This window comes from Amphibalanus amphitrite, unplaced genomic scaffold (assembly GCF_019059575.1).
Source record: "Amphibalanus amphitrite isolate SeventyFive unplaced genomic scaffold, NRLGWU_Aamphi_draft 000313F_arrow, whole genome shotgun sequence".
Classification (NCBI taxonomy): Eukaryota; Metazoa; Arthropoda; class Thecostraca; order Balanomorpha; family Balanidae; genus Amphibalanus; species Amphibalanus amphitrite.
In genome coordinates, this window is record NW_024881808.1 from 89,525 (window position 1) to 110,515 (window position 20,991).

The 20,991-nt window shown below is 51.6% G+C and overlaps 2 protein-coding genes across 2 annotated transcripts; both read left to right on the forward strand.

Moving 5' to 3' along the window:
* Positions 1-8,803: 8,803 nt before the first annotated feature.
* On the forward strand, positions 8,804-9,788 carry LOC122388185 (uncharacterized protein K02A2.6-like). The gene is made up of 2 exons (XM_043379041.1): positions 8,804-9,459; positions 9,734-9,788. The coding sequence occupies exons 1-2, from the start codon at positions 8,804-8,806 to the stop codon at positions 9,786-9,788; spliced, it is 711 nt and encodes a 236-aa protein (XP_043234976.1).
* Positions 9,789-12,481: 2,693 nt separating this feature from the next.
* On the forward strand, positions 12,482-13,466 carry LOC122388186 (uncharacterized protein K02A2.6-like). The gene is made up of 2 exons (XM_043379042.1): positions 12,482-13,137; positions 13,412-13,466. The coding sequence occupies exons 1-2, from the start codon at positions 12,482-12,484 to the stop codon at positions 13,464-13,466; spliced, it is 711 nt and encodes a 236-aa protein (XP_043234977.1).
* The last annotated feature ends 7,525 nt before the right edge of the window (positions 13,467-20,991 follow it).

Here is a 20,991-nt window from a genome sequence, read left to right on the forward strand (position 1 = left end):
GTTTTGAATAAGTGCTTAATATCCAGTCGCGGCGTCTATTGCGCCGTGCTCCCGTGGGACAACGGCGAGTTTAACGAGCTGCGCAATCACGCCCCCTCCTCCCCCCTCCTCTTCTTTCAGTGCTGCTAGCCTGCAGATCTGGGTAGGCTAGGGGCACCCCACACTCCACAGCTGATGCGAGGCTCTCAAAGTGTAAGATGTTTTGTGCTACAAAAGTGGTGAGTAATGAAAGACCAATATGATCATTTACATATCTGTATTCGCAAAGATAGATAATAGCCGTTTTCACGACGGCCAGCTTGTTCACATTTGGTGCAAATCAGGTGCAGATTTGGTACAGATTTGGTCAAATTAGGCTCATTGTGGTTCTAAGTTAACAGTTTGGGTTGCATAGATGCCTATACATATGCCTCATTTTTCAAATTATCAGACCTTATTTTCCATTAAGGCACTGAAACAAAATCATGATATAAAAAGATTTGTTGTATAAGAGATTTGGTGCATATTTGGTCAAATTAGGTGCATTCGCCAGATAGCCCGTCGTGAATATGGCTAATATTAAAGAGAATTGAAAATATAGTTATAATAAATAAGCAAAGGACTACAAATAACGGGCTGAGACGGCACTGTCAACATTTTATCTGTGACCAAGGACGGTTAAACGAGACACGGTGAGCACTTTGAACTGAGCAATTTTTTCAACTTTTAGCTGAAGTACTTCAATCGGGGTCATTTGACGTGGTCAGTCGTTTTCGTCCGGCTGGCAATGTCTGACCACTATTAGCTGGACGTATTGCCTCGGCGGCTCACAGCGAACTGGTTGATAAATCGCAGTGCGTCCAATCGAGCGTCGTTAGCGGTTATTGATAGCGCCATGGAGAGGGGGGCTGGCAACGGCTGTCCCAGCGACTGACTGGTTTCCGGCCAATGGGTTGAAAGTCAATGCCACCAAGACTGAATTGATTGCGTTTGGCAGCCGGCAGAGCATGCGTAACCTGCCTGACATAAATGTAAGATTTAGAGATGCCGTCTTGAAACCGTGTCAAAAGGTCAAGAATCTGGGCGTGACCTTCGATTCTTACCTCACCTGGGATGACCATGTTGCTGCCATTGTTGGTAAATGTTTCGCAGCGCTGATAAGATTGAGCCAGTTGCGCCACTACATACCCGAGGATACGATTGTGACGCTTGTGACTGCCCTTGTTCTCTCACATGTGCGGTACTGCCTGCCCGTTTACGGGAACTGCTCGAAAGGGAACCTCGCACGACTTGATAAGGTTATTAATTTTGCCGCAAGGGTTGTGTCTGGCCGTCGCAAGTATGACCACGTGGCTGATGTAAGGGACGCGCTGGGGTGGCTCTCGGCTGGTGACCTATCGTCGTACGATACGCTGGTGCTACTGCACAAGGTTATCCGAACGGGCGAGCCAGCTGACATTGCCGCTATGTTTCGCCGAAATGAGGAGATGCGCGAGCGAGCGACTAGACGGGATAGCAGGCTGTGGCTACCTGGCATCCACACAGAGGCGGGGCGGCGAAGGTTCAGCTACCGTGCAGCCATGCAGTACAACGCTCTGCCCAGTGATTTTCAGGACATGTCAACAAACAAGCTCAAACGTCGCTTTCAACACTGATTTAGGCTTATGCATATGGGTTGCATGTATGTCAGCTGTATATATTCATGCATAGTTAGCCAAGCGTTTTGGTCAGTTTTGTGTGATATGTTGAGTGTGATGTCTTTTTGTTCCCTTCTCATATGACGCGGGAGCGTAATAGCCACAACTACCTGTGGATGCCCCCCAGATGTTAAATACAATAGTGAAGCCGGTCGCCTTTGGTCAATGATGTGTCAGCCGTCGGCAAGAAGGGGGTGTTGTTACAGCAGAGTCTCAGTGATGAAGCTTAGCAGAGCTCACTTTTGAGAATGCGGTTGAAAGAAAGGCCGTGCCGTGAATAATCGCTATTTTAGGGTTGGGTGGCTTTTTTTCAAAGCCGATACCGCAATGCATTTGCCAAGCTTCAACTGCAGTAAATGCATCAAAGAGTCGCGGCTGTAGCGTGGAGCAGCTTTAAAAATTCGTTCGATGGGCGGTCGAGCACTGCCTTGATCTTCTCGTAAGGTAGATGCAAAACCTAAAAGAAACTTATCCAATGCCTATAAGTGGTAATGAGGCGATAACATTATATCTTCCATAAAAATATAAAATACTTTTTATCACCTCAATCTTCATGCAGCGAAAGCATGCAGTGATTGGAGTACAGTATGTTAACCCGCGCCCCGTAGGGCTATCGGCGGAACCTGCCACCCATTGAAGGAGGGGGGCGGCGTTTCACCCCCCCCCCCCAAGATCTCAGAAAGTTACCGGCCGATTTTCAAAATTTAAGTGGCATTGGATCGGAATTTACCTTGCGACCCAATTTCATTACCCTTGGTCAAACCGATGATGTCACAGGTCAGATCAAATGTCGCATTTTCACCGTTTAGAGGCATTTCAAGAAATGTGTTGTAAAATCGAGTAAAAGGCATGTTATTGAAAATCATCGATGGTGGAATTGTCCGTAAAACACATATTTTGCTATTTCAGGTCATTATACTAGGTCAGGTCACAGAGGTCAGGTTACTGAGGGTCACAATACGAAAGTGTCGTGTGAACTGTGATATACATGTTTTATGGTCCATTTTACATGACAAATGAGATTATGTGGGTTAGGCGGCCTTTGGGGCTAGATAAGGTTATGTTATGGTGAAGGTCAGGTCAAGGTCAGGTCAAATCAGGTCAAATTTAAAAGTTGATGCTTTTGCATAAAATGGGTATTGATTCGATGCAACTTGTCACGGGAAGTCTAATGGTGGTCTTTGTTTTGCACTACGTGGTCTAGAATGGCTAAAAAATGGGTTTGAAAATTTGCGTCATCAATTTTGAAACAGTTTGACGCTATAAATTGGGAAAAAGGTATCAATCTAAAATTTGCTATGCGGATAGAAGGTGGAAGGGACTATTATATTTATTCCGTTTTTTTTCGAATTTCGACAAAATTAGGATTTGTTGACTGTTATTTAAAAAAAACTTTTTTTTTATTTTTGGGAGTCAAAATAAAAAAATATGAGATAGCAATTGTATAGCCCTATTAGTTTTACACCTTTTCCTTCTTAATCATTTTCTTTATCTTCAAAGTTGTAGGCCTGACAGCTCTTCCCGTGAAAACTTTCTTTTTGGGTCGAAAATAGCAGAACATGAAGTCATTCTGACGTCATTTGCGGCCAACTCATCATAGCCTCTGGAAATGTCTTTGGTCACAATGTGTAAAATTGATGCCTGGAGGGGTCCTTAAAGGTTGGTGACGATATCTGCAGTCGTTTAAGAGATGTCGGCGGAAAAGGACAGGGGGCCCTTCTAGCTCCCCTACGGAGCACGGGTTAATATAACTCACAGTAAGCAAATCGCAGACTCAGCCTTTTCAGGGTTAACTAAAGTAACCAAATCGGCTCTCTATAATCAACTACCCTTTCAGCAGCGTTAGTTGGTCGTCTACATATCTGATGTCCAATCTGCATCAGCCGTTAGAGTAGAGCTCTGTGAGGTAAGGCCAGCACCCAGTGCAGCGTTTTGTCTTTAGCTCTGTTTTGAATAGCACTCAGGACCTATATGCCCACGACGCCATTTACTGTCAACTCTCCAAATCCTCTTTTCAGAGATATGTATCGGTTTATCCCATCTGCATAGCAATCTATTTTGATGAGCATTACCTACCTCACTGGTGGTGACCAGTCAACTGACATTTCCACAACTGGCATACAAGACATTTCCACTTGGCATCTGGCGTAATACGACTCCCAGCGGGCCGCCAGAAGCACCATCATCATCATCTCCCGACCGTGGCACCTGGGCCGCGGCGATACATATAACCGTATCCAATGTGTCATACCATCCGAGCCTGGGCTTTCAATAATGCGCTGCCGTCGTCGGGCCAGTAATGGACGTCGTGCGTGCGTCGCGGCCGACACCGGCCGTCGCCGCCGACAGGTCTATAGGCGTCACGTGCGCCGGCCGCCCACTGCGAGGGACCGGGACCGAGAAACGACACGGGAGCGGTACGACAAGGGGCTGCAGGAAGTATAGTCGACTACAGAATGATGTTCCACTCCTCAGAAGCTATCAGTTGACCGGGGCGCTAAGTTGTGCCGTTTATCATGCAATTAAGCGTGTCGATTGTGAGCATTGGGACAAAGCTATAATTTGTGAACTCAGCCCGTGTGATGCGGCACAGCATACCACTCCAGGCAAATGCCATTGCCTGTGATAAGTGGAACATCATTCTGTAGTCGACTATACATAGAAATGGAGAATCGACACAGGAGATGAAGGAGCGGGACATGGGACTGAGGACTGAGGATCGGCACGGTAAACTGCGGAGAGCCAATGTGAGACTGAGGAGCGGCATGACGGACTGAAGAGCGGCATGGAGGAAGGGACGAAGGGGGCGGCACCAGGGATAAAGGATCGGCGCAGTGCGGGGAAAGCGGCACGGGGTCTTCATTGATATCCCATTTTTCAGGACTCTTGTGTAGCTTTGTGACCGGGTGACGTCCTATCCCCCCCACCTTCTCACACCTAACAAAGACCGTTTCCAGCATCTGGGCCCAGCCGTCGTGCTACACGCAGAATGGGCTCTCGGGCCCCGTCGCTCAGGGGTGTCGATACGTCAGACAGACGCAACAGAGCGGTAGGAAACAGGAAGGAAGACGGAAGGAAGGAAGCGGGAGCACGCACACCACATGCATGTAGAGCAGGAAAGAGAGCGAGGGAGAGAGAGAGAGAGAGAGAGAGAGAGAGAGATAGAGAGAGAGAGAAAGAGAGAGAGAGAGAGAGAGAGAGAGAGAGAGAGAGAGAGAGATAGAGAGAGAGAGAGAGAGAGAGAGAGAGAGAGAGAGAGAGAGAGAGAGAGAGAGAGAGAGAGAGAGAGAGAGAGAGAGAGAGAGAGAGAGAGATTGAATGAGAGCAAACGACTCAGAGAGTGAGAAGGTAGAGTAGTGATAAGAGAGAGAGGATAAAAGTAAAGAGTAAAGAGGAGAGGGAGCAGAGCGGAGGAGAGGGTGAGAGCTGAGAGAGGATGGAGAGGAGGGACCGACCAGGCCGAGGGTGTAGAGGGTGGAGAGGGGTGAGAGGGTACGGGGGCGCACGTTTGTCTTCCAGCTGGGTGCCGGTCTGACAGGTGCTCCTATGGGGAGCTGGAGCGCCGATATTGCGCGGCGAATGAGACGGTGCGCCGGCCATACGGGATCGCTGCCCTTCCCTCCTTCGATTGGACGAAAAACGGGGCGGCTCCGGAGCCAATCGGGCCTCGGCCTGCTCTCCATCGCGGTACTAGCCGTGCCAGTGCTCTGCGCTACTCTTTTCATTATGAACCCTCACTTAATCGATTCTTCTCCAACCGAACTCACTCCAATTGACCGCCGTTATAAATCCACCTGCAATCGGTGATCAATGATGCAGATCTGAAGCCACCTGTAGCCAACCAAGACAAGACACGTAAAGCTTGTCTTACCACTAAGTTTGCTGCTACTCGTGCCGCTACTAAACTGGTCTATCATCCCACCACTATAAAGCTCGCCTCCCGTCCCATCACTAGGTTCGTTTCCCGTCCCACTATACTATATATAGGCTCGTCGGCCGCCTATTCGGCCAACGTCTTTGGATCGGGGTCTCTAGGGCCAGACACCAGACACCATGACGCATGACCACAATTGACAATTACAAATTGGATAAGAGGACGAGCTCTATTGCATTTATCGGCAGACATTAGGCATTCGTCACACCAACGATCGCCATCCACCACATCAATGTGATTGGTCTAACGCTGGAGTGATAAATGGGACGATTGGTGGCGCCGCTGCCGCATCATGATAGCCTTCGGATGAAAAAGACCAGTTCAAATTCCGATCCAACGTTGAAAAATGTTTTCTAAGCTTCGGTCGTCAGCGTAAGAACCGGATGCCACTTTTGGATTAAACACTCGGGGGCTATCGCTGTAACAGGAGTAGGATATGTCACAATGTTTTTAAGTAGGGGTTATTACCTCTACTAACTAAGCGGACAGTGCGTTTAAGCAAATCGGAACTGTTATATCGAGACGTCCTGTGCATTTGTGGCGGTAGCAATAATCCCTTTGCATATTAATTCATATTGCATTGAGCAATTGATCTAGTACCTGTTATCCCTAGTTATCTCCGAAACACACAGTGGCTCTCTGCAGCCAGCGAAGTCTAGCATTTTGCTGCTTCACTTCGCACAAAAAGAGATGATGGACCATTCCTTCATAAATGTAAGGCAGAACGAGTAAAACGGTGAGTTGAGAGCACAGCGTATGTTAGTAGAGTAGCTTGTGGGTACCCTTGTCATTATTATATTGACTATAATAAATTCGGTCTCGCACACACGTACATACTTATCAGTTCCAAAACGTCCGTGATGTGACCGAGTCTCAGTCTGTTTCTGTATGAGTTCCGGCCAGCCCAACGACTTTACCACTGGGCCGCCTGACTCGATGAGAGAAGGGACTGTTAAGTGGGAACAGTCGGCCATGTCAGAGGGGCTATTCGTCTTCTGAAGACGGAGGAGCTCGGCCGTGGGCGGGAGTGGCTGCCGGCGCCGTCCCCTGGCCCCTGGACCCGAGTGGCTCGCGGTGCCCGGGCGGCGTCTCTGCAAGAGTGGTCCGATAACCGAGAGTGTGCCACCGCGCGCACTAACCGGAACGGATAAATATAGGCTTAGGCCTTAGAGACATTATATATAGGTACAAAAATAAATATACCTTTACTACTGATATCAAAAATAAGGCGCTAATTTGGAGGGGTGTGAGCTGTGTAAAGTTACACAATAAACACCCTAGAAATGCAGGGCAACAAAAGCATATTGCTGAAGACATGTTAAGTGAGTGGGTTTCCTCACCCTATCACTGTTCTCCCCCCCCCCCTCCACCCCTCCCCACGGTCCGTGTCCACTGTCCAGTCTACCTCTGTCCTGTCCTGATCACCGGACTACCGGACACCATGGACAACAAGCCGTTCCCTCCATTAGCATCGGTCAATATAGGCGACACCATGGGGCACGAGGTAGGGGAACGAACTGGGAGCAAGGACCAGTGCAAGGAATCAGCGACACAAAGGAGGGGTCGCATGAGCCAGAACGTTAGACGCGCTGGTAAAAAGTCATGTGTCTTTAAGGCACACGGCTTGTGAGGGGCGCGTTTTCATCGACAATTCTTGAGAGAGCTACCGATACATCAGATCAGTCTGCGGTATCCAAGCCAGGTAGGGAGACAGCCATCTGTATGAACACAATGACGCCTCAATAAGCATATGTAGATACATTGAGCACATAGACAAAGGGAATGCGCAGTAGTGTGGTTTGTAATCTGTTCATTAGTGGCTGACAATGTCTGCCGAATATGGCCTTTTGTCGTCCTCTGGCCGTGTATGCGGTCGATGCCGAGCGGCAGCCGGGCAGCTCTTGGCCTCGACACACAAAGAAGAAGAAAAGCCAAAGGGTAATAAGAGAGGCCAACGGGGAAAGTAGCCACCCGTCATCTGGCCATTATGTTTGTGATTAATTAATGCCTTTCGTTTATGTTGTTGTCGTAGCGTGAAGAATGCTAAAAAAGAAACATTGAATTTATGAGTGTAAGTTATGTTAAATGAGCAACACTGTTCAACCATTTACTTAACAATCCGACGACGAAAATAAAACTTCTTTGCATGGGCGCAGATATATCCCTCATTTGGCCTCTTCAAACGCCATTTCATCTTCTGCTGCAATTCGTGCCGACATCGCTCATCTGCATACAAGGCCCGTCCCGCTCCGGTCCCACAATCTACCAGAGCCATTCCGGCCATTTCCGCATGAGTTATGCCCCTGCCGCGTCTAACCGATATGGAAACAATGTCCGACCATCCGCCGCCGCCCGCCCACCACGCTTTACGGCGAATGGCCCGGATCGGACGGCCGGAGCGAACCATCCATGGGCGGCCGAGCTCGGTCCGCCGCCGCGCCATCCATGATCCGCCGGCCGGTCCGCCGCGCCGCGCCGAGCGCAGCTCTGGACCGGGCCCGGCCGGCGCCCGGATCGACCTCACTGCGACAGATGAGAACGGACACGGGGCGAATTTCAAACAGCACACTGGCCTTCAATTTCGGAGGTGTGAGGCATGAGCGCGATTTAGTGAGCATGACTTGGGTAGTGATCTGCATGGGATTTCACTCAAGTTTACTGGTGCTACGGTGCTGAGCTCCTTAGAATAGATGATAATCTTGCACATGGGTAAATGCATGTGATGGTGAATACGGATCATTTCAATTTAAGCCTTCAATAAGCATTAGATCAATCTGTTAATGGCCCATGAATATCGAACGCTGTTGTATCGTGGTGGCTGCTGTGGTCACACCCCGCTCTATAGCCTGGAGCCGCCGCTGAGCCGGCGCCGGTATCGTATGCAGTCTGGGCTGTGGCCGCCCGGGCCACCGCCGCCCCGCTCGCTGAATACAGTTCTCGGCTGGTACTGGTGGCGTCTGCACCCTGGGGTTCATCAAGCCATAAGCAAGCACACAAACATGGCGCAGCCTGCCTTCTGAACTTGCCATGCCACTCATCAAGCAAGCATAAGCAAGCATTAGTGACTTTTTTGTGAAGCGTGCATCTAATTATTGTGATTTTTATCAGCCGTTGTTGAAGACCTTCGCCACTGATCCCGCTCATCAACACGAAAAATCTCGTAGATGCGCCAATCAGGTGTCAGCGCATGCTCATGCGACTGATGCGTTACAACGCAACAGCGGTGTTCATTCCAGGGAAGCAGCACCTGGTACCTGACTTCCTCTCGCGTCATCCACTCCAGAAGCACGATGCGATCGGCGCTGTGCTACAGGAAGACGTCCACAACTTCTGCAAGAGGGTCTTCGATGACCTGCCCGCCACACCGCAGCGTCTGGTGGAGATCAGCAGGGCACAACAGGCAGATGAAATCCTCCAGCGCGTGGTTCAGCAGACTCTCTCTGGCTGGAAGGAGGGAGCAAAGCACTCCGACATGCTGGACTACTTCGCCGCGCGTGGAGAAATCAGCGTTCTCTACCTGACAAGCGGCACACTGCTGATGTACGGCCGCCGCATCATCATACCGCCTAGTCTGCGTGAAGAGATGCTCAACCGTCTACATGACGACGGTCACTTCGGGCTCAACAAGTGCCGCCAGCGAGCAGCAGAATCCGTCTGGTGGCCCAAGATAAGCATCGACTTGAAGCGCCACGTCGAGCACTGCGCGTTCTGCCAAGTGCACGCGCCCTCCCAGCACGCTGAGCCACTGGTAACGACTCCAACGCCGTCAAGACCGTGGACTCACATCGCAGCAGACATCTTCCACTTCAACAACAGCAACTGGCTCGTGACTGTGGACCTGTTCAGCAGGTATCTGGAAATTCAACGCTTGCCCAGCCTCACAAGCACCGCAGTCATCGAGCGGCTGAAGCGCCTGTTCTCCAGACTGGGGATACCGGATCTGATGACAACAGACGGAGGAACGCAGTTCACCTCCAGCTCATTCGCCGACTTCGCAGCTTCTTACGGCTTCACACATCGCGTCACTGACCCGCACACGCCATCATCCAACGGAGCAGCTGAACGGGCCGTGAGGACCGCAAAGTGGATACTTCGCCAAAAAGATCCTCACCTCGCTCTCCAGAACTACCGAACAACGGCTGTGGAAGCCACTGGATACTCCCCAGCCCGCCTTCTGATGGGACGTGAGCTTCAGTCCCGTCTCCCCGTCGCTCAGCAGCCCGCCAAGAAGGCATGGCGGCACGCGAAACTCCGCGATGGGCGGAGAAAGAAGAAACAGGAGTCAACCGTCAATCAGAGGCGAGGCGCCCGCAACCTGCCTCCGCTGCAGCCCGGCGCCAGAGTCCGGATCAAGACAGAAAGGGGCAGCTGGTCGGAGCCCGCCATCGTCACGCAAAGGCTCTTTTCTATCTGGGCCCACCTCGTCTCTGTGTCCGTCAGACTTCTGCTGCAGAATGCGACGGGCTTGAAGATGGAACCATGCTTCTGAAGGATGCATCCTCCGATTCCGTAGCTGCTTGCGTCTGCGCTGACCACTGTCTCGCGCGCTGGGTCGTAGAACGCCAGGACTGGAGCGGACGTGACGGCTGCTTTCACATCATCCAGCGCTTGCTGCTGCTGAGGCGTCCAGTTCCACGCAGCGTCCTTTTTCAGCAGATCGTTGAGGGGCCTTAGGCGCTCCTGGATGTGCGGGACGAACCTGCAGAGGTAGTTGACCACCCCTAGCAGAGACCGGAGCTCTGTGACGTTCTTTGGCTGCTGGAGCTGCTGTATCGCTTCAAGTTTCTCGTCGTCCACGGTGATGCCATTCTTGCTTATCTTCATGCCAAGAAACTTGACCTCGTCCCTTCGGAACTCACATTTCGTCTTGTTCAGCTTGAGGCCAGATTCATGGATTCTTCTGATGACGGCTTCGAGACGTGCGTCATGGTTGCTTGCATCTCCAAAAACCAGCGTGTCGTCCATGTAGACGATGACTCCAGGCAGTCCATCCAGCATCTCCTGCATCTTTCGCTGGAAGCACTCCGGAGCCAGTGAGATTCCCATCGGCAGGCGCAGGAACCTCTTCCTGCCGAACGGTGTGATGAACGTAGTCATTTTGGAGCTTGCTTCGTCCAACGGGATCTGGTAGAAGCCAGAAGAAGCGTCCAGCTTGGAGAACAGTGTCGCACCGCCCAGTTTGGACGTCAGGTGCTCCAGGGTCGGGATCGGGAAGATCTCACGCTTTACGGCTTGGTTCAGCTTTTTGTAGTCAACTGTGATCCGGACACCACTGTTCTTCGGAACGGGGACGAGCGCGGATACCCAGTCTGTGGGCTCAGTCTCTGGTACGATGATGCCCTGCTCTTCCATTCTCTTCAGCTCTTCCTCCACTGGCTTCATCAGCGGCAGGGGGACGTGTCTTGCTGTGGAGAGGGCGACCGGGACGGCATCCTCGCGTAGCCGGATGCTGATTGGTGCCGTCTTCATGAGACCTGCTTCTCCGAAGACATCTTCATGCACCTCTCCAGTGAACTGGAGAACACCCAGACGCGAGCACGCCGACCGGGAGAGGAGGTTATCTGCTGAGTCCACTACATAGAACACCTCCGACTCTGCTTTGCTTTTGAACATGATTGTCCCATTCAGCTTTCCTTTTACGGTTAGCACGCCACCGACGCTAGTCAGCGTGCTTGAAGCATGCTCAAGGGAGGGCAGGTTCAGTCGCTGGTAGGTTTTCAAAGACAGAATGCTAACGTCGGCACCAGAATCAACTTTGAACGTGACCTTCTGACCGCAGAGACTGACTGTGATTCTCCACGGCGCGCACGCTTTGTCGATTGCACCAACGAAAGCATCATGTGGCGCTAACGGCTCGCTTGATTCTGTACGCTCTATCTGCCTGACGCTAGGTGATCGGCAGACGGCTGCGAAGTGATCCATTTTCTGACAGTTGGAACAAACTTTTCCCTTAGCGGGACAGTCCCTCGGTGAGGCATGCCGCTCTCTCCCGCAATACCTGCATGTTGTTGCAGAGTCGATGTGACGCGCTTGCTGTCGTGGCTGCGTGACAGGTCCGCCATCGTCACGCAAAGGCTCTCCAGACGCAGCTATCTGGTGGAGCTGGGCGGCTGCCAATATCGCCGCAACCGACGGCACCTGCTGCTGATCCCTCCTGTTCCGTTACAGGTCCCGGCACAGCACGGAACCGGGCAACGGGCAGCACCAGTGCCACCTCCGGTGGTGCCGCCGACATCCGTGGCAGTACCACGCCCGGTGGTGACGCCACCACCACCACAGCAGCTTCCGCCAGCTGCGCCGTCGCCTGAGCCGGCGACGTCTCCGCTGGCACCCGCTCCGCCATCAGTGCAGCCCGCTGACGACCCCGTACACGTTAGCCCACGTAAAACTCGCAGCGGTCGAATTTTCGGGGTTTAAGAAAACCAGCTTTGTGCTTGGAGTACAGCTAGTAGATCTTATTAGCATACGCGTAAGAGGGGGAGATGTATCGTGGTGGCTGCTGTGGTCACACCCCGCTCTATAGCCTGGAGCCGCCGCTGAGCCGGCGCCGGTATCGTATGCAGTCTGGGCTGTGGCCGCCCGGGCCACCGCCGCCCCGCTCGCTGAATACAGTTCTCGGCTGGTACTGGTGGCGTCTGCACCCTGGGGTTCATCAAGCCATAAGCAAGCACACAAACATGGCGCAGCCTGCCTTCTGAACTTGCCATGCCACTCATCAAGCAAGCATAAGCAAGCATTAGTGACTTTTTTGTGAAGCGTGCATCTAATTATTGTGATTTTTATCAGCCGTTGTTGAAGACCTTCGCCACTGATCCCGCTCATCAACACGAAAAATCTCGTAGATGCGCCAATCAGGTGTCAGCGCATGCTCATGCGACTGATGCGTTACAACGCAACAGCGGTGTTCATTCCAGGGAAGCAGCACCTGGTACCTGACTTCCTCTCGCGTCATCCACTCCAGAAGCACGATGCGATCGGCGCTGTGCTACAGGAAGACGTCCACAACTTCTGCAAGAGGGTCTTCGATGACCTGCCCGCCACACCGCAGCGTCTGGTGGAGATCAGCAGGGCACAACAGGCAGATGAAATCCTCCAGCGCGTGGTTCAGCAGACTCTCTCTGGCTGGAAGGAGGGAGCAAAGCACTCCGACATGCTGGACTACTTCGCCGCGCGTGGAGAAATCAGCGTTCTCTACCTGACAAGCGGCACACTGCTGATGTACGGCCGCCGCATCATCATACCGCCTAGTCTGCGTGAAGAGATGCTCAACCGTCTACATGACGACGGTCACTTCGGGCTCAACAAGTGCCGCCAGCGAGCAGCAGAATCCGTCTGGTGGCCCAAGATAAGCATCGACTTGAAGCGCCACGTCGAGCACTGCGCGTTCTGCCAAGTGCACGCGCCCTCCCAGCACGCTGAGCCACTGGTAACGACTCCAACGCCGTCAAGACCGTGGACTCACATCGCAGCAGACATCTTCCACTTCAACAACAGCAACTGGCTCGTGACTGTGGACCTGTTCAGCAGGTATCTGGAAATTCAACGCTTGCCCAGCCTCACAAGCACCGCAGTCATCGAGCGGCTGAAGCGCCTGTTCTCCAGACTGGGGATACCGGATCTGATGACAACAGACGGAGGAACGCAGTTCACCTCCAGCTCATTCGCCGACTTCGCAGCTTCTTACGGCTTCACACATCGCGTCACTGACCCGCACACGCCATCATCCAACGGAGCAGCTGAACGGGCCGTGAGGACCGCAAAGTGGATACTTCGCCAAAAAGATCCTCACCTCGCTCTCCAGAACTACCGAACAACGGCTGTGGAAGCCACTGGATACTCCCCAGCCCGCCTTCTGATGGGACGTGAGCTTCAGTCCCGTCTCCCCGTCGCTCAGCAGCCCGCCAAGAAGGCATGGCGGCACGCGAAACTCCGCGATGGGCGGAGAAAGAAGAAACAGGAGTCAACCGTCAATCAGAGGCGAGGCGCCCGCAACCTGCCTCCGCTGCAGCCCGGCGCCAGAGTCCGGATCAAGACAGAAAGGGGCAGCTGGTCGGAGCCCGCCATCGTCACGCAAAGGCTCTTTTCTATCTGGGCCCACCTCGTCTCTGTGTCCGTCAGACTTCTGCTGCAGAATGCGACGGGCTTGAAGATGGAACCATGCTTCTGAAGGATGCATCCTCCGATTCCGTAGCTGCTTGCGTCTGCGCTGACCACTGTCTCGCGCGCTGGGTCGTAGAACGCCAGGACTGGAGCGGACGTGACGGCTGCTTTCACATCATCCAGCGCTTGCTGCTGCTGAGGCGTCCAGTTCCACGCAGCGTCCTTTTTCAGCAGATCGTTGAGGGGCCTTAGGCGCTCCTGGATGTGCGGGACGAACCTGCAGAGGTAGTTGACCACCCCTAGCAGAGACCGGAGCTCTGTGACGTTCTTTGGCTGCTGGAGCTGCTGTATCGCTTCAAGTTTCTCGTCGTCCACGGTGATGCCATTCTTGCTTATCTTCATGCCAAGAAACTTGACCTCGTCCCTTCGGAACTCACATTTCGTCTTGTTCAGCTTGAGGCCAGATTCATGGATTCTTCTGATGACGGCTTCGAGACGTGCGTCATGGTTGCTTGCATCTCCAAAAACCAGCGTGTCGTCCATGTAGACGATGACTCCAGGCAGTCCATCCAGCATCTCCTGCATCTTTCGCTGGAAGCACTCCGGAGCCAGTGAGATTCCCATCGGCAGGCGCAGGAACCTCTTCCTGCCGAACGGTGTGATGAACGTAGTCATTTTGGAGCTTGCTTCGTCCAACGGGATCTGGTAGAAGCCAGAAGAAGCGTCCAGCTTGGAGAACAGTGTCGCACCGCCCAGTTTGGACGTCAGGTGCTCCAGGGTCGGGATCGGGAAGATCTCACGCTTTACGGCTTGGTTCAGCTTTTTGTAGTCAACTGTGATCCGGACACCACTGTTCTTCGGAACGGGGACGAGCGCGGATACCCAGTCTGTGGGCTCAGTCTCTGGTACGATGATGCCCTGCTCTTCCATTCTCTTCAGCTCTTCCTCCACTGGCTTCATCAGCGGCAGGGGGACGTGTCTTGCTGTGGAGAGGGCGACCGGGACGGCATCCTCGCGTAGCCGGATGCTGATTGGTGCCGTCTTCATGAGACCTGCTTCTCCGAAGACATCTTCATGCACCTCTCCAGTGAACTGGAGAACACCCAGACGCGAGCACGCCGACCGGGAGAGGAGGTTATCTGCTGAGTCCACTACATAGAACACCTCCGACTCTGCTTTGCTTTTGAACATGATTGTCCCATTCAGCTTTCCTTTTACGGTTAGCACGCCACCGACGCTAGTCAGCGTGCTTGAAGCATGCTCAAGGGAGGGCAGGTTCAGTCGCTGGTAGGTTTTCAAAGACAGAATGCTAACGTCGGCACCAGAATCAACTTTGAACGTGACCTTCTGACCGCAGAGACTGACTGTGATTCTCCACGGCGCGCACGCTTTGTCGATTGCACCAACGAAAGCATCATGTGGCGCTAACGGCTCGCTTGATTCTGTACGCTCTATCTGCCTGACGCTAGGTGATCGGCAGACGGCTGCGAAGTGATCCATTTTCTGACAGTTGGAACAAACTTTTCCCTTAGCGGGACAGTCCCTCGGTGAGGCATGCCGCTCTCTCCCGCAATACCTGCATGTTGTTGCAGAGTCGATGTGACGCGCTTGCTGTCGTGGCTGCGTGACAGGTCCGCCATCGTCACGCAAAGGCTCTCCAGACGCAGCTATCTGGTGGAGCTGGGCGGCTGCCAATATCGCCGCAACCGACGGCACCTGCTGCTGATCCCTCCTGTTCCGTTACAGGTCCCGGCACAGCACGGAACCGGGCAACGGGCAGCACCAGTGCCACCTCCGGTGGTGCCGCCGACATCCGTGGCAGTACCACGCCCGGTGGTGACGCCACCACCACCACAGCAGCTTCCGCCAGCTGCGCCGTCGCCTGAGCCGGCGACGTCTCCGCTGGCACCCGCTCCGCCATCAGTGCAGCCCGCTGACGACCCCGTACACGTTAGCCCACGTAAAACTCGCAGCGGTCGAATTTTCGGGGTTTAAGAAAACCAGCTTTGTGCTTGGAGTACAGCTAGTAGATCTTATTAGCATACGCGTAAGAGGGGGAGATGTATCGTGGTGGCTGCTGTGGTCACACCCCTCTCTATAGCCTAGAGCCGCCGCTGAGCCGGCGCCGGTATCGTATGCAGTCTGGGCTGTGGCCGCCCGGGCCACCGCCGCCCCGCTCGCTGAATACAGTTCTCGGCTGGTACTGGTGGCGTCTGCACCCTGGGGTTCATCAAGCCATAAGCAAGCACACAAACAGCTGTTATGAAAGTTGAACATCTAGTACCCACTGTTTGCTGGGGTAAGCAGTGATGTGTAACGTCAATCAACAGCAATTGAGATATGGCCGTATATTGCCGAGAAGAGCACCGTTAAATGCCCAAAGATGAGTGATGATGCGTCGTATGCTACCACGACAGTAGCTCGAAGTTCTGCCATTTTCAGGAGGAAACAATATATAATAAACAATATAATAGCAACGCTTCACGAAAAACAAAGCGTGAAAAAGAGTATACCTACGTAAACTTGAGCTTCAAACAGCTTGCAAGTAAAAAGATAACAGGGCCTCGTTTCATAGGAAAGGAGTCCGTAACTTACGCCGGTTTTTGGTCTTGTTTTGCAAGTGCATGTGAAGTGATGACGATAGTTTGAATCGTTGAATTTATTTATCTTGCAAGCAAGAACAGAAGGGAGAAGGGGAAGTAAATTTATCGCTTCACATGCGCTTGCAATACAAGCCCAAAAACCGGCGTAAGTTACGGACTCGCTTTATGAAACGAGGCCCAGATGACGTCTTTTCTGCTTTCCGGGAATGATGTGAAAAAAATGGCTTGCTTTCATTTGATGATAGCTCTAATTCTGTCATCTGTGCGACAGAAGCCCTGAGAAAACAAAGCCCATGTTGTAAATATTTACCAACCAGTGATCTTAGCTATTTGTGTAATGCAATCTAACGGTCTGGTTTCCACTCGAATTGACGCTAAGATCCTGTTTCGTTCAATCTCCGCAATTCCAGCAAAAACCATTGCAATTCAGGCAATCTCATTCCAGGAATCTACGGGACACTGCCGCCTGAGGCGTCCCCTGGAAGCACTCCGGCTCGCTGATTCAGTTCTCCGTCGACGGCGGCCGCTCCAGCTCCTCCGCAGAAAACGTGACCCGTCCGTCCGACCGGGCTGATTTCGCACGGCGCCCATACATCGCCGAGCAGCTCGGCTCTCCGGGCGCCTCTGTCTGCCGCTGAAATGAGAGCCGGCCCGCAGGCCATTTGAGCGGCTCCCAGCCGTCGGAGATCTGTCGGCGCACCGGCACCCGGCAGGTGCACCTTGTTCTGCTGACGAAGCACGAGGAAACACGGCCGGATAGGCAGCGAGCGGCGACGGAGACAGCAGAGCGCAGCGAGCACGAAATAACACAACAGAACCCAGCATAGTGGAGCACGGCAGAGCACGGTCGTGCTAGCAGACGGCCGCAGTCGCCGCCGTCAATCGATTGCCGGTCCCGGGACCGAGCAGCAGCTTTTCCTCGCCTCTGATCCGCCCACCCGCGGCGAGACGAGTTGGTGGCACGCGGCGGCCGCCCCCGCCCCCGCCGCCGCCGCCCCCGCCCCCGCCCCGCCGTCGATGGGCGCCCTTGTCTCCACAGCGGCGGTTATCGCCAATGGTCAGAGGATGTATGCTGGCTGATGGACGACTGAGAAAATGCATCTTCGACGCTCACTGTCACTATCACTTGTGCGTAAATGCTACCGACGCAGCAGATAAAGAAATTGATGAACCACAAATCAATCGGTTTGTGTATGTGACTATGTCTTGTTGAAAAAGAGACTTTCTTGTCAGGATCGACATCAAAGCCCAGTGACTCGTGATGCCGTTTATGTGAGCTAGCGCTAATCATTTGAATATTTTTCCCTAATGGTGGTTATTGGTTAGGCATATAATTTAAGAGATCTACAAATTTAAGAGATCTACAAATACCCGTTTCATTGGCCATTTACGAGACATCTGGTTCACAATTCTCGCTGAAAGCACGGCCCACATCTAAACTTTGCACGCAAACAGAGCTGTGGTTGAAGACCGACGACGCCCGCGCCGCGCTCTCAGGCGGGCTGTACAAACAAAATCCGCTCCCGCGCCGGGCCCGGGCGCAAACAGCCCATCACAGCCCGGTGCATGCTCCAAACGATTCGCAAATCCGGGACCGTTGTTATGGCCTTATGGGTTTACAGGAGATCTATGGAGTGCCTGCTGATGTATAACGGCGGTGAATAATAATAAAGAAGACGAAAAGAAAGGCTCAGCGGGAAATTTTAAATGAAAATGAATGTAACAGCACAGAGTCCGGCCAGCACTTGCAGCCGCTGCATTGTCGAGCTCATGTCTGGAACTTTCTGGGTGCACTGGGGCGCAGTACTCGGCAAGTAGCAGTACTTCTGGGTCGAGTGGGCCCAGTTCCAGGACGAGACGACCGGCAGTTCTTAAAACACTGCGCTCACGAATGTGACCCATGCGGTCTCACAGAAACCCAAAACGGGCAGCAAAACCGCCGACGACCGGCACTGTTTGCAACCGTCCAAAAAAATAGCACATTTGACTTGAAAAATGCACATTTCGATCGGGTGCATTTCTAGCCGTAGCCGCGTTTCATGGCCTAGGCTGTCACCTTAAAAGTTTATTTCATATCGTGCTTTGAAGATTTGTTTATAGATGATATTCATTTTGTTTGAGATCCGATCAGTCATTCCGTCTGTCGCGACTACATATTATTGCAAAACTTAATTTAAGAACAGCTAGGTTCCGTTGACCCTGCAGCCTTGCTCCGGAAGATGGGACACATGACTATGTACATCTCGGAGAAAAGCACTGGACTGCGAGTGAACAAAATCATGTAAACCACGCCAATACCCATCAAGCACCAAATTGAAGTCTAAGCTAAGGGCAGAACATAGTGTTTATTATTTAGTTAGGGAAAATACACAAAGAAATTGATTTTTAGAGGTGCGCGCTTATTGTCAACAGCAGGAGCAGACGACTGGTCAATAAACTAATAACGTTCGAAGTAGAAGTCAATGCAACTTGGCCGACTCTGACCTAGGACTCGTTAGCCCGGCTTCAAGCGACTTCGGCTCCTTTTTCGACCATGAAAGACCGATTGAAAGTTACATCTTCAGAATTTAACTTAAGAAAAATGTCTGCGTAAATACAGGACATCCTTATAATGTCATTCAAATGCCAATCAAAGCAATTTTCGACCTGTTAGATGCAACATTTCAACACAAAAGGAATATTACAGACACATTAGCCGTTTTCACGACGGGCTATCCGGCGATTGCACCTGATTTGACCAAATCTGCACCTAATTTATTTTACAACAAATATCTTCATTTTATGAATTTATTTCAGTGTTTTAATCGATGATGCTCTCTAATAATATGACAAAGCAGGCATATAAGCAATTAGTGCAACCCTAGCTGATAGCTGCTAAAAGACACACTGAACCTGATTTGACCAAATCTGCACCTGATCTGTACCAAATGTGTACCAGATGGCCGTCGTGAAAACGGCTATCATTCGTTATGATGATCAACGTTCTAGTAGAAGGCACTCGACATTTAAATGTGCAAAAAAATCGGTTGAATAGATATATGTGTTCGGGAGATTGTAACTATTGCTTAGTCATCTATTAAACTGAAAGTAAAAATCATCCAGCAGGTTGAATATAATAGTAATTTAGAAAATGATCTTAAGAACAAGAGGAGGCGGTCAGTACTAGTAGCAAACCACGCAAAGACTACCCTTTAAATCACCATTCCCTCTGGGCAGATTGACTCTACTAGTATTCTACTATAATACTAGTATTACTACTAGTATTACTATTACTATACTCTACTAGTATTTTACTAGTATTCTACTAGTATACTACTATATACTATTATAGTATTCTTTTCTTTTCTTCGCGTCAGGTTATACTGAGGAAAAAAACTATTAAAACGAAACATTTCGAGTACATTAAACTGCCTTGTTAACAACCGAAATGTTTGTTCTAAATAATTTCTTTTTTTTTACTTCGGTGCAGCCTGTAACGAAAAAGAAAGACATAATTACCCTAATCCTGAGGCATAAACATAATCCTGAGGCAGAGAAAAAATAACACACCATTAATATTAGATTAATTTTGCGCAAGCAATAACGACAGAAATAGCGCATGACACGGGAAAGTACGGGCTAGCTGATGCAGCAGCAGAGATTTCACTTCACTTTTCTTGTCTCCTCAGCGACTCCGACATATTTTCGTTGAACCGTAGGCATGCACTTCGACTGTTAACTGCAACAGAAACTGTCCTCCGCAGCCCTGTCCTCCGCAGCATAATCCAGACTCCGATCACCGGGCGCAGCCGACTCGTGCTCCTTCAAAAACCACCCACTCTTCTCAGCTGACCCTCCCACCCGACCCCTACGTGACCTCCCGCGGGCCTCACCTAATCTGTGACGTCACACGACCTTGAGGACGGCCGGGCCGGCACCGCTGCGGCGCACACTGCCGGCGGCCTGCGACTGTGGCGGCGGCCGGCGCCGACTGGGGGCTGCCGCGGGCGGCGGGACGACGGCCGGGGCACACTGGGCCGATCGCCAGGTCTAGCACGACATGGGTAAAAAATCGAACTTTGTGGATGTGCAATGAAACCTATACCAATGTGTTCAAAAATGATCATACTACATTGCTGTGGTCTTTGTTTTCCAACACAATTGCTATTTCATGGCGAAAACTCAGCTTAAACACGAACTTCGGAATCGTTTGGACCGAACTCGTCCCCCGCACTCTTCGACAACGTATCTTTGATCCACGAAAACAATCACAATTTGAGGAGGAATTCCACATTTATATACATCAAACGATAGCTCTGGATCTGCAGAACACACAACCACATGAAAATGGCGAACTCTTACTTGGTTATGATGTATTCGCACCGCAAAGATTTAAAGACGAAAATATAATTTCACATAATTGATGTCACACACAAATAGACTTTTAAAAAAAGTACCGCAGAGTACCGCTTCGAAAATTTCGCTACATGTCAATGATTCATTGCACTACAAGATCCAACAGTCATTTTTTGCGACTTTTTGCGACTTTGGATGTAGCAGCCAAACATCAACCCGCGCCGGACCGGTGGCTCGGCGTCAAACGCGCCGGGCCGGGAGGTGTTGATTGAACACTCCCCTTCAAACTCGGCTCTTGGGCCACATATTAGCGACACGTAGTAAGTGGCATTCGAAAGAGCGC